Raw genomic sequence first — 14,053 nt, forward strand, 5'->3', positions numbered from 1 at the left:
CATACTGACCAAAGAAAAAGCACATATGTGAAGGATTAACTCTGGAAATGAACTGAACAATCATCTTCAAAATTGAAGTGCTACAAATCTAAGTTCATCTCCAGTGAAAGGGGAATCATCTTCGACAAATTTGGATTTCCTCATCGATTGACCCTACCACATGCCCCTTCCACTTAATCCAACAAGGCCTTTGCCAGTGCTGTCGCCCACCTTGTTGCTCAGAGATGTTAAAAAACAAGGTTAGCTCACCCAGGTCAACTGCAACCAACTGTGACTTCTCTTTCAGGAGAAAAACCGGTCGATGTCACTTTTCCCCAAATCAGTCAGGCAGCAATGCTAACCACATGCTGCCCACAAACCAGCCGGTTCGAAAGTGAGAAAACCAAAAGTGATACAACTTGCAAAACAGAAACATTCACAACTTTTAAAATGGATAAACCTTTGCACCTACAACATTTAAAACACTGACTCCTTAATCCTAACAAAGACTTGCATCACCATAGCACTGATTACTACCACAACTTCCCGAAGCTCTTCAGTCAGTGAACTAATTTTTATTTTACAATCTAGTCATTGCTATAATGTGGGAAACAAGCTGTGAAGTGGCATTCTTGAGGTAAGTGTCCTCCTGATTCAGACAGAAATTACACACTTAAAGAAATTGCCTCCCAGTCTATTTTTCCAAAGAACTAAAAACATGAGGAAAAGGGCTTTTACATATCATGTGGTTAGGATCTGAAAGGCACTCACTGAGATTGCGGTGGAGGGAATGCAGTTGTGGCTTTCTGGAGTTAATTGATTCATCATCCGATGAGAGAACGTTTCCACAGCTTTTTAAAAATAAATCATTCATGGGATGTGGATGCCACTGTGTGGGTCAGAACTTGTTCCTTGTCCCCCCTTACCCCTTGGGAAGGCAGTGGTGAGCTGCCTCCTTGAACTGCCGCAGTCCATGTGATGTAAATAAACCCACAATGCCCTTAGGGAGGGAATTCCAGGATGTTGACCCAGCGACAGTGAAGGAACGGTGATATATTTCCAAGTCAGGATGGCAAGTGGCTTGGAAGGGGTGGTGTTCCTATATATCTACTGCCCTTGTCCTTCTAGATGGAAATGGGGATGGATTCAGAAGGTGCTGTCTCAGACTCTTTGGTGAACTTCTACAGTGCATCTGGTAAATAGTACAGGCGGCTGTTACTAAGAGTCAGTAGTGATAGGAATGGATGCTTGAGGATGTGGTGTTAATTAAGCGGGTTGCTTTGTCCTGGCTGGTGTGTTGAACGTTGTTGGAGCTGCACCCTGTCAGGAAAGTGGGGAGCATTCCATCACATTCCTGACTTGGACCTTGCAGATGGCGGACAGGCTTTGGGGAGTCAGGAGGGGAGTTATTCACCACAGTATTTCTAGCCTCTGACCTGTTCTTGTGCCACTGTATTTATATGGCTAGTTCAGTTCACTTTCTGGTCAGTGATAAGTCCCAAGATATTGATAGCAGGGACAGTTTGTAGAGGGCTGGCACAGACATGAAGGGCCAAATAGCCTCCTCTCTGATGTGACTGTTCTATTAATCACATGTGGAAAAGTAAATAATATAGGGTAAGCCCTCACTTTATAGTAATCAGCTATATTTCTGAAAAGTTCAATGATGTGTGAAATTACTTTAAACGAGCCAGTTATTGCCAGTAAAATCAAGTTAAAGTTGTTACTCCTGTATCTGGTCGCTCATTGCCAGAGACCATATTCTCATTGAAGTTTAAGGTGAGGAAAGTGAGGGTTTCAGAATAGGGTCAGCGAGAGGAAGGACAGACAAGAAAGGGGAGTCAGGGAGTGAGTAGACAGTCGGGTATGAGAAGGGGTCATGCATAGCAGAAAACATTCGCAAAGGTCAATGCTTGGGTCACGTGGCCTAAAATGTCTTTAAAACGTGAGTGTGCAAACTGAAACTACAACACAGCATTGGGAAACAAGATGCCTCCTGTATCCCACCAACCCCTTCACCATCTTATACTTACTCAACGTCCTGTTTGAAGGATCTCATCGTCCACCATGACCAGACACTGGGATTGCAACTGCACATTCCCAGTACTGGCTGAAAGAGGAATTCATGTGAAGTTCTTGTGGGATTTATTAATGACCAACTTTTATTAATGGACCCATGTTTTTTTTTTAAAAAGAAAACCGTCCCCTCAATGAAATGGGAATGGAACATGACAGAGAGCCAGGCGACGAGGGGCAAGATCAGGAAGAACAGGGAGGTGTATGGGAGTTGATCGCAGGAGGGATGAGGGATCTGATGAAGTTCATGGGGTTGGAGCTGCCTGGGTGCTAGCTATGAGAGGAAGTCCAGAAAGAGACAGAGCACAATGTTTGCAGCCCCTATGGAGACAGGGACATACAGAAAGTTGCACATCAGAGGTAAGATCTCACCTCCAAGGCAAGTCTTCTCAGGGTGGGAATTGGCCATCTGAAATGACCCTAGCAAGGCACTTGGTTAGAGGGCAAATAAAAAATGGGAGAATGCTGGCCTGAGGCACATCCTTCCACAGAATGAGAAAAATGAACATGCAAATGGATTTTCTTTCCAATAATCATTGGCAACTTCTGAGTTCAGGAACATTATAAATGGAGGAACTGCTACAAGGCTATTTCAGAGAACAGTGGACAGTCTTTGATGTGACCTACTGGCTAAAGAATTTCCTCATCAGCTAACTAGACTTGTATAGTGCTGCAACAGTAAAATGAAAATAAAGAAAGTTTTGATTGTGATCTTACATTAAGTAACAACCTTCCCTCAGCAGCAACTGTATCAAATCACTTGCAAACTGAGATAGTGACAGTGAACATTTCCAGCTAAAAAAAGGGCAGAGAGAGAGGGATAGGGAATATATTATTAAGTGGTATAACATTTTAGTTTTGGGGCTCCATTGAATAAAACACACAAAAAAGCTCTAGTTTTTAAGAACTGGTAATCATGGAATGGATCTCTCAAGATATTCACTGTACAAGATCTCACATGAACAAGTTAAAATCAACAGCAATAAATTGTGAATTAAGGAGCCAAAAACACCATTTATCCTGCTCCATTAAGTTGGCAAGGTACAATTTGCATGAACTAATTTGTTTATGGTCATAAGGAAAGTCATAAACAGGAATAATGTTCAAGAGCAGAGTAAATTCAACCTTGTAAAAAAAGGCACTGTGTTGTTATAAGCTGAACATCGAAAATGGAGCTGCACAATTGATTGCACATACAATGTGGTCACATTCTTAGAAGCTTCATTCATTATTTAATCAAGGACATGTCCTGCCTATTTTTAAGTGAATTATTGTTGGGACTTTACCATATTTAGCAATTGGTTGCAGTCATACCTGGTACAGGAGGAGGAGGCTGTGGTAGTGCTAGGTCAGTCACCTCAAGAGGGCTTGAGAGTAATCTCAGCAAGAGTTCCTCATGGTAGTGTCCCAGGCTCAAACAACGTCAGCTATTTCAATGACCTACCTTTGATTTTATGGCCAGAAACAAGTATGTTTATAGAAGTTTGCATGAGGTTCAGCACCATTTGTGATTCCTCAGATAATGAAACAGTTCATAACCAAATACAGCAGGATCTGGACAATATCCAGGCCTGGGATGAGTATCATCCATAGTACACAAATGCAAGACAATCTCTCTCATTGAGATGGCCATTTTAACAGTTACCTCTTGGCATGGTCATTGCTGAATTCCCCCCACCATTAACTTCCTGGGGATTACTATTAGTCCAGTTCAGTTTCTGGTCAGTCATATAAACACAGCGGCTTCCAGTGCAAGTCACAAGCGAGAAATCCCAAAGCCTGTCCACCATCTATCTACGAGTCAGGAATGTGATGGAATACTTCCCATTTGCCTGGATGGGTGCAGCTCCAACACCACTCAAGAAGCTTGACACCATCCAGGATAAAGCAGCTTGCTTGATTGGCACTACATCCACAAACTTCTACTCCCTCCACCAGCGATGCTCAGTAGCAGCAGTAATCCGCATTACGTACAAAAATGCATCAATTCACCAAAGCTCCTTCAACAACACCTTCCAGACTCAGAATGACTACCATCTAGAAGGACAATAGTAGCAGATACATGGGAACACCACCCTTGCAGGTTCTCCTCCAAGCCACTCACCAGCCTGACTTGGAAATGTATCACTGTATCACTGTTCCTTCAGTGTCACTGGGTCAAAGTCCTGAAATTCCCTCCAGAAATCCATTTTGTGTCTACCTACACAAAATGGACTGCAGCTGTTCAAGAAGGTAGCTCACCACCACCTTCAAGGGCAATTAGGGATGGGCAATAAATGCTGACCCAGGCAATGACACCCACATTCCATGAATTAGGCATTTTGAAGAACTTACAATGATGTATATTGAGAGCTATAGGATGGATCAGTGGAGTTGAGAGAATGTATTGGATTTTCTGCCCAGTACAACCTCTGTTCTCTGGTTACCAGAATGTCGCCTGTTATGGAGGGAAGGTCTTATGAGGAAAGACTAAGGGACCGGAGGCTGTTTTCATTATTAAGTCACTTCTCAACCACCTTCTAGAGACATAAGATAATCAGAGGATTAGAGAGGGTGGACACTGAGAACCCTTTTCCTCAGATGGTGATGGCAAGCATGAGAGGACATAGTTTTAAACTGAGGGGTGACAGACATAGGACAGATGTCAGAGGTAGGTTTTTTTCCTCCGAGAGTAGGAAGGGCATGGAACACCCTGCCTGCAACAGTAGTAGACTCGCCAACTCTAAGGGCATTTAAATGGTCATTGGATAAACATATGGACAATAATGGAATAGCGTGGGTTAGATGGGCTTAGATTGGTTTCACAGGTCAGCGCAACATCGAGGGCTGAGGGAACTGTACTGTGCTGTATTGTTCTATGTTCTCAGACAATTGATGAAGGCATTGTGGTTGATGTGGTGCACATGGACCTTATCAAATTCCTTCTGAAGTGCTACATATTCGTCAGCCAAGTTAAAGCCCATGCAATAAAAAGAACAGCACAAGTCCAAAGCTGATGGAGAGGCCGAAAACAGCAGTGGTGAGGAATTGCCTTTCCCATTTGGAAAAAGATACACAGTTCCCTAGGGGTTAGTTCATGGACCATTACTTATTGATATTCATGTCCTAGACTTGAGTATGCAGGACACATTTCAAAATCAGCAAATGGCAAAAACAAATTTGTGAACTTCGAGTGCCAGTCTGAATTGAAGCAAGTCAGTGAAGCACAAACCAACACTTTCATTTGTTGGAAAGTTTATTGACCACTCAGTCTTACAGCTCCTTCTATTTCCCTCATGTTACAGATGCTCCCTACATATATGTACTGAGACAACTCATAACCATCACCCATTTCTTCTCAAATCTTAAATAAAAAGGCATTAACAAACCGTGTGGTTACCCTGATAATGTCGGTGAGGACAACAGTAATAGACTCAAGGGGACATGGACAGTCTGGTGAAAGGGAGGACAATGACAGATGATATCTCACGCAGAGATGCAAGTCAGAAGAATGAGGTGAGGGAAGAGAAAAGGATACAATTCTCAGGAGGTGCAGGAGCCAAGAGTATGTGAGCAGAATTTGTTGAAGGGGAAGAGCAGATCTAGAAAATAATTTAAAAAAGACATACAGAACCTGCATTTCATAAAAACAGAAATCGAGCAAAGATATTATGGGATAATACAAGTTCAGCCTTATTTATGTCCACCTCAGGGCTATAGGAAAGATTTAAAGGCACTGGACGGAGTGCAGAAAAGACTTTTGGAAGTTGTCCCCAGGGTGAGAGAGTGTTCAGTTGTAGGTATATATTGAAGAAGGGAGGGGCCCTTTTTCTCCTGATTTGAGAAAGCACAAGGCTGAGATGAGATTTGATCGAGGAACGTAAAATCATGGAGTGACGGGTACAGAATGGATAGGAACAAAAAGTGTTTTTATTGGCATAGGGGTTGAGTAACACAGAGTATTGATTTAAAAAGAACTGGACTGGAGGCGACGTGAGAAGGTTCACAGAACTGATAATGGGAATGGCAAGCCGGTCCAATGAGGAGAGACTGATTTGACTGGGCTATAGTTGACAAGGACAAGGGGGGGGGATCTGACTGAAACCATAACCTTCAAACAAATTGGGATTGGTAAGATGCTGGAGGATGTAGGATGCTCCCCCCAGTTTGGGAGCAGCAGCCTAGACGTAAGAACGTGGGCCCGGGATATGGGGTAGACCATTTAGGATGGAGAGGAGCAAGATTTCTTTAATCACAGAGTAGTGAACCTGTCAAATTCTCTGCCACAGAAAGCTGCAGAGGCCAAGTTATTTAATACATTTCAGAAGCGATAGATAAGTCTTAAGGTTTAAAAGGCATCAAAAGTGAATGGCAGAAAGCAGAAATGTGTCACTGAGACAGACATTCAGCCATGATCACACTGAATAGCACAGCAGGGCTGATGGACCGAACTGAAAATGTGTTGCTGGAAAAGCGCAGCAGGTCAGGCAGCATCCAAGGAACAGGAAATTCGACGTTTCGGGCATAAGCCCTTCATCAGGAATCCTGATTTTCAGCTCTGATCTCCAGCATCTGCAGACCTCACTTTCTCCTGATGGACTGAACTGCCTACTCCTGTTCCCAGTTTGTGTTTCTACAAGGAAAATGGTTGTGTGTGTTTACACTTATAATTTGGAATGCACTGTCTGAGGGAGTAGTGGGGGCAGCTTCAATTGGGGCTTTCAAAAGAAAACGATAATTTTTTGAGAAGTAGTAAGATGCCGATCCTGCAGGTTTAAGGGCAGGAGAGTGAAGTTCGCAGAGCTTCTCTTGCAGAAGGCATAATGGGCTAACTTTTGTCCTTCACCACTCTGTCAGTATATGATATCATTCCTATTAGAATAGCAGTGCTGTCATAATGGAAAGATAACAGACCCCTGATGTGACCCACACATTACTGCTCCTGTCTAGTTCTGAAACTGTCAACTATATATCTCGGTTACAGAATTCAAAGTCCTAGATAGTGACCCTACCCCACCCCCACCCCCAGACCTCTTTAGCCTGATGACACCACAATTCTTCAAGCCTTTTCCCATGAACTGTTTAAAACATTCTGATTTATAATGTTACTCACAGGCAGTCGATTAATAGATTACTTTTAAATATATGAAATACAAGGGATTGGGAGGAAAGACAACAAAGTATCCCAGTTTATAGTGCAATCTAATCAAGTGTACAGTTACAATGTGACAATGAGCAGAAAAGTTGACAATGCAATTCACAATACTGTTGACAAAAACAGAACCAGAAGTCATGACAAAGGGAAAATAAGGTTTGTTGGCTGGAATTTCACACTTTTTCTTTTGCACGTTAACTATCGCTTGCTTGGTGAACTCCCACAATGTTCCCATATTTCTCCGGTCTTCACCATACTCCTCTGGAGCTGTCGTGAAAATCTCGCAACAGTGTTGAATGACGGGTTGTACACATTTTGCTTTCTCCTTTTAAAAGAAAAACCATCTCTTTCTGTTTCGAGCTACATACTGTATGACTTTGCTCAGATTTGAGAACTTCCATGCAAGATTCATGAATGTAAGATACGTATGACCCTATCAGCTTAGAAGAAGCAGCTGTTATTTGGCCCTGGCTAATTTGTTTGCAACTTCAACTCTCCGCTCCTTTCTCTTCTCAATAACTGTTTGACTTAACGGTTACACAAGAATCAATTTCACTCCACCCAAATCACCCGTCCCTTACTGTTCTCTGAAAAAGATAAGTGTTCTACGAACTTCTGTCCTCCAAAGAAAAACATCTGTTTATCTCCAAGTCAAAAGGGAAACTTGTTTGAAAAGGAGTCCAGTCTCTCCCATAAGGGAAACATCCTCTCAATGTCCACCCTGCCAAGCCCCCCCCCCTCTGAATTGCTTAAGTCTCAAAGGATCATCTCTCACTTATCTAAGCTCCAGTGGATATAGGCCCAGCTTTTCCCTCATCAGATAATCCTCCGATCCTAGGCTGAATGTGCATTACCTACCAGCTTATCAATAACTTACATTTTGAAGTAATTCTCAACCACAAAAATACCCCAGGATACTCTGCAGTGTAAATATTGAAAGACTCCAAAGCCTTAGGGAGATGATTAAATGTTAGGTCAGTCAAGAATGTATTTTAAAATATTGATTTTGGGCTGTGGTTATCACTGGCCAGAATTTATAGCCAAACCCTAACTGCCCTCTTGGTTCATAAACAAGTGACTCTCTGGGCCATTTCAGAAGGCAATAAAGACTCGACCACATTGCTGTAGCGTTGGGAGTCACACAGAGACCAGATCAGATGAGGACCGCAGATGGAAGGTTATGGGAGGAAAAGGCAGGACAGTGGAATTGAGGGTTATCGGATCAGCCATTATCTCAGCAAGTGATGGAGCATGCTTGATGGGCTGACTGGCCTACATCTGCTCCTGTGTCATCCCTAAATTACATTAGGGACCAAAGGACAATCCAGTAACTCTGTGGTCATTATTACGGATACGGAGGCAGCCAGTGGTAATGTCACGGGATTTTGTTCTAGACTCCAGGGGTTCAATGGTGGACGGTAAAATTTGAATTAAATATAATCTGGAATAAACAGTTGGTCACAAAATCATTATCAGAAAAGCCCATCTGGTTCACAAACGCCCTTTACGATAGGAAACTGACCTAGCCTGAGATACCCACATCCTGGGAATGAAAAAAAACAAATACCACTATATTCAGTCCCAGAAATGTAATTGGAATTTAAATTCCCTAGTTACTGCAGAGGTATTTGAGCTTGTGTATCCAGTTCAATCAACTGGCAGAGGATCTCAATCAGATGCCAAATTTGTAATATGTAATACATTGTATATTCTAAACATTTAGTCAACCTTTCACTTCTGATGAGCTCATTTTCAATTTAGGCTTGATGAGCTGAAAGGGTGCATTTATACTGCAGCTCTTCAGGGTCCAACTCATGGGCTGCTTTTGAAAAATGACTGTGCAGTAAACACATTTCAAGTTTTAACGACTTCGGTTGAAACTGTACAATCACACAGCCACACCCTCTGCTCTCAGTCCCTTCAGTGTGAGTGTTGTATGTGACCATTCACATAGTTGCCAACATACCAATGTCATTGTGTCTTACCTCTCAATTCTGGGCCCAGCATTGCTTGTGTTGTCCAACATTAATAAAAAGGCCTGAACGAGAACTGTAATCTTCAGATCATGCTTTTAAAAACAAAACTGCAGTTTGGGCCCGTACTCAATGAAGCTTGGAAGAGTGAGAGGTAACTCTATTGTAACATTAGGGGGTTTGACAGGGTAGCTGTGAAGAGATTGGTTTCTCCTTGTGAGAGAATCTCGGGCCAGAGGGCACCACTTCAGAATAAGGGGTCACCCATTAAAGAGACATGAAGGCATTTCTTCTCCCAAAGTTTATGGAATTCTTTACCAGAGTGGGCTCTCGAGGCTGGATGATCGAGTGCATTCAAGGTGGAGACAGACAGCTGTTTAAATCAGAGTTGAAAAATGTGTTGCTGCAAACACTCAGCAGGCCAGGCAGCATCCAAGGAGCAGGAGAATCGACACTTTGGGCATAAGTCCTTCTTCAGCCTGAAACACCGACTCTCATTCTCCTCGGGTGCTGCCTGGCCTGCTGTGTTTTTCCAGCACCATATTTTTGAACTCTGGTACTCCAGCATCTGCAGTCCTCACTTTCTCCAGCTTTTTAAATCAGTAAGGGAAGGAGGGCTAATGGGAAAGGGCAGGAAAGTGGAGATAAGGATTATGAGATCAGTCATAGTCTCAACTAATGGTGGAACAGATTTGATGGGTCAAATGCCCTACTTCTGCTCCTGAATCTTATAGTCATAAAGATCAATCAATAACTATCAATTCAAAGGAATGTCTTTGATCTTGCTCATATATCTTAGAATCCAATTAACTCAAATCTAATCTGCCCATTGCACAGTGCATGCATTGACTTCAGGAAGTGGACTTCAGGTCAAAGATCCAAACAAAGGGTGGAATCCTCCTGTAATGAAGATGTATTGCTGTTACTATGTGTCACGCTCCAGTCTGAGTCACGAGGTGTTGTTAGCTCATGTCTCACTCCAGTGACCTCAAGACAATAAGCAGAAAGGCGTTGCCTTCTGAGAGGCAGTTAATGGAACCTCTCTCTGTTCAAGGTGGGTGTAAAAGATGCCAATGGCACTACTTCAAAGAGGAGCAGAACCTGGTGTATTGGCTGATAATACGCACAGTGGCTCAGTGGTCAGCAGTGCTGCCTTACAGCACTGGGGTCCCAGGTTCAATCCCAGCTTCAGGTGACTGTGCAAACTCCACACAGACATTCTCCCAGTGTCTTTTCTCCGGTTTCCTCCCACAGTCCAAAGATGTGCAGGTCAGGTGAATTGGCCATGCTAAATTGTTTATAGTGTTAGGTGCATTAGTTAGAGGGAAATGGGTCTGGGTGGGTTACTCTTCGGAGGGTCGGTGTGGACTGGTTGGGCCGAAGGACCTACTTCAACACTGTTGGGAATCTAACCTAATCAAACTTGCAATGGCGGATTACGCAGCTGCTGTTGTCCTCCTGTCTGTGGGAGCTCATTGTGCGCAAAGGATACTGCCACATTTCCTGGACAGATTACCATGTTCCATCTTTTCAAGGTGTTGTTGAAAAACTGCTGGGTAACTCTTAACTTGTTGTTTCTCTTTGGTCACACAAGTTGGGCCCAGTGCTTCTGGTGGCCGGGGTACACTGCAAAATTAGTGGCACCAAAATACTCAACAACAGTCAGAAGCTGTTGTTTCTGAGTTGTCACTCATCACCAACTCAGTTGGCCGTCAGACGTCAGAGGCAACACAGAGAGGGCTGTCTGAGAAAGCAATGCACAGGACAAGCTGTGGCCTGTTCTTTGAAGGTCAGAGCCAAGGCAAATTGCTGAGGAATTGTCACACCTGTTCCCAACTGAGTTTTTTTTTCATTCATTCACAGTGATTTCTTAACCAGCATTTACTGCCAATCCGTAATTGCCCAAGGGGGCATTTAAGAGTCAATCACGTTGCTCTAACACATGTAGACCAGACTGGGTAAGGGGTTTCTGTCCCTAAAGGGACACTAGGGAACCAGGTGGGATTTTTCCTTGACATTTGATTCATGGTCATCATTAGACTCTCAAGAGTCATAATACAGCATGGAAACAGGTCCTTCAGTCCAACTCATCCATGCCAACCAGATATCCTAAATAAATCTAGTCCCATTTGCCAGCACTTGGTCCTTATCCCTCCAAACCCTTCCTATTCATATACCTATCCAGATGCCTTTTAAATGTTGTAATTGTACCAGCCTCCACTACTTCCTCTGGCAGCTCATTCCATACACGCACCACCCTCTGGGGGAAAAAGTTTTCCCTTAGGTCCATTTTACAGCTTTCCCCTCTCACCCTAAACCTTTGCCCTCCAGTTTTGGACTCCCCCAGCCCAGGGAAAGACCTTGTCTAATTGCCCAATCCAGATTGTTATTGGATCCACCATGGCAGGATTCGAACACAGCTCCCCAGAACATTGCCTGGGCCTCTGGATCAAACTAGGGCCATCGCCTCTGTGTTAACATGGAATTATCTCACAACTGGTGGGGTGCATGCACCCATACCACTCCCATTAACCCCCCCCCACCCCCCCAGCAAGGATACAAGAGGTCATGTGGGGCTGGAGAAAAGGGTAATGTCCAAATTTGAATTCCAAATTTCTTTGCAATATAACCATTGATGCAAAGTAAGATCCCATTTGCTTAAAATGCCATAACTGTCTTGCTGCAACATTGACTTTCTGGTTTCAAGTCCATTAGGACATTTTTGTTGTGCTCAGTATCTGGGCATTTTTCCTTCATTTTCCAGCTGCCAGTATCTCCAAGTAGAACCGAACCCTGTGTACTAGCTCTTATTGATAATTTGTTTTCTCTTTGTTAACTTTTTTCTTTGATTGCAAGCCAAGCTGCATTTTCCACTGTACCATGTTACACTGGAGGTTAGGCTGAGACCAGCTTTGTAAATATTAATGCAGAATATTGAAGCTCCTTTATTACAGACGAGTCAAACACTGGAAATACCAAGGAGCAGGAAACCCCTCTGCAGACACATCCTTCTTAAATCTCGGGAATGATCGTGAGACCTTCTGTCTACATCCCCTCGACTCAAGTCTCACATTGAAAGCTTAGCAGGCAACGGATAGATTATATAAGGGGAAAAAGGCAACCTTTGTCTGAAGGTCAGAGGAATACTAGCAACATGTATTTTTTTAAATTACAGCCAAATCTGCAGGTATTTAAAATACGCATTTCAACAGATGGGAGGGGGCGGAGAGGAAGAAAAAGACACCTATTTGACGATATATTTAATATTAACACGAGATAAGGGAAACTGTGGAAAAGCTTAATATTCGCCATTTTATCTCAATCTACGTTTTGGAATTAGGTTTAGGTCTTTCTTAGAGCCTGCTAGAAATTTTTGCACCAATCTCTTTCTATCATTTGGAAGAGATAAACGCGTTGTGAATGTGTGTAGCTCGCTCTCCTAGTGAGATCAGCAGTACATGTTTGAGGCCACAGTTTCCATTCATTGTATTACAGCACGTGGAAGCCACTGAACCTGGATGGAATTAGATATAAGAGGCCATATATTCTTCTCCCCTACCCAGCATCCCCACACACCGCCCCCCTCCCAAAAAAAAACGTTACAAACATTCCTGTAAACATGAAATAATTCCGCTCACTGAAAATATTGCTGAAAACCATGAACTGTGTCAATATCATGTTTAACTAAACGAGTTGCCAAGCAAGACTGACAGACACGTACAGTACAAAGCATTCAGTTAAAGCAAGTTAAACAGTAGGGTTATTTAAAAAGAAAAACACAGTAACCAGATTCCCAGCGTTTGGGTTTTCATTTTGGATACTTTAATACTCCCACGCATTTTTAATATAAAAACATTAAACAAAACGCTATTGCTTATTTTGAAATTTCCTTCTCTGATCGAATGGATCAAAGAATTTTTTTTAGAAATAAAACCCTTTACTTGGAATGTGACTAAGGATCAAACATTTTTTACTGATGGACATAAACAGTCACACGATGGGGTAAATTTTACTAAGGGTAAAGAGGATTTCGGTTTCAGATGTGAGGCGTTGTCTCACAGTCTGGAATGAATGAGCGTTGGGAAGGCTAATTCCTTCCAAATCCAACGGGAACTTTATCCAGAGAAAAAAATAAAATGAAATGAAATATTCCCAACTCACCTCCTCCATGCATTTGACACAAGTATGGAAAGCGCCACACATTGCCTAGTCCCACTGCAAAGGAAATGCAGGCAAATACAAACTGTAAAGGATTGTCCCACGATGGTCTCACCTCCTCCATGGCTGCACTGCACTGTGACTCTCTGCTCCCCGTCAGCTGTCTTTAAACGCTGCTGAGTCCGTGCAAAGTTGTAAAAGAACAATCTCTAGGAATTTATCACAGACCAGAAAAAAAATAAATCAGCTGTTTAATCTTTAATCTTATTAACCACGACAACAGTGCACTGTTGGGTGAAAAAAATTCAGGGTGAAAACAGGGTGTTTCTCTCTCTCTCGTTCTCTCTCCCCCCCCAGTGGGTCAGGGACAGTGAGGACAAAGCAATATTTCCCCGAAGGTGCCTCTTGGTCAGAATGGAGCTGGGGAAGGGGGAGGCAGGTTCTGAGCTGAGGCAACTGAATATAGTGGTAGAAGCGTGCACTTACATTAGCTAATGCGTCACAAAATGGTGCTGACCCAATAAGGATTCTGCCAACATTTGATGTAACTGTATTGCCATTGAATTTATTCAGTTGGGACAGTGTATTGTATAGGAGGATAGGTGCTTCGATGAACTGTAGTCCTTATGGTTTTATGGAATTTGGTTCCGATTTTGCGACCTTGGTCTGACAAAAAAAAGCTTCATTGAAGCAGATTCAATCCTCTGGCAATTGTGCTGGTCCTATTCGTTCG

The 14,053-nt window shown here is 42.9% G+C and overlaps 1 protein-coding gene across 1 annotated transcript in view; it reads right to left on the reverse strand.

Moving 5' to 3' along the window:
• The window catches only part of LOC132832125 (sodium- and chloride-dependent transporter XTRP3A-like), a 48,982-nt gene extending 35,258 nt beyond the window's left edge, over positions 1–13,724 (reverse strand). Inside the window, exon 1 of the mRNA XM_060849855.1 lies at positions 13,324–13,724. Within this exon, the coding sequence (XP_060705838.1) occupies positions 13,324–13,444 (121 nt within the window). The 5' untranslated portion in view covers positions 13,445–13,724. The remainder of the gene's footprint in view (positions 1–13,323) is intronic.
• Positions 13,725–14,053: the final 329 nt, after the last annotated feature.

The sequence above is a fragment of the Hemiscyllium ocellatum genome, chromosome 34 (assembly GCF_020745735.1).
Source record: "Hemiscyllium ocellatum isolate sHemOce1 chromosome 34, sHemOce1.pat.X.cur, whole genome shotgun sequence".
NCBI classification, from domain to species: Eukaryota; Metazoa; Chordata; class Chondrichthyes; order Orectolobiformes; family Hemiscylliidae; genus Hemiscyllium; species Hemiscyllium ocellatum.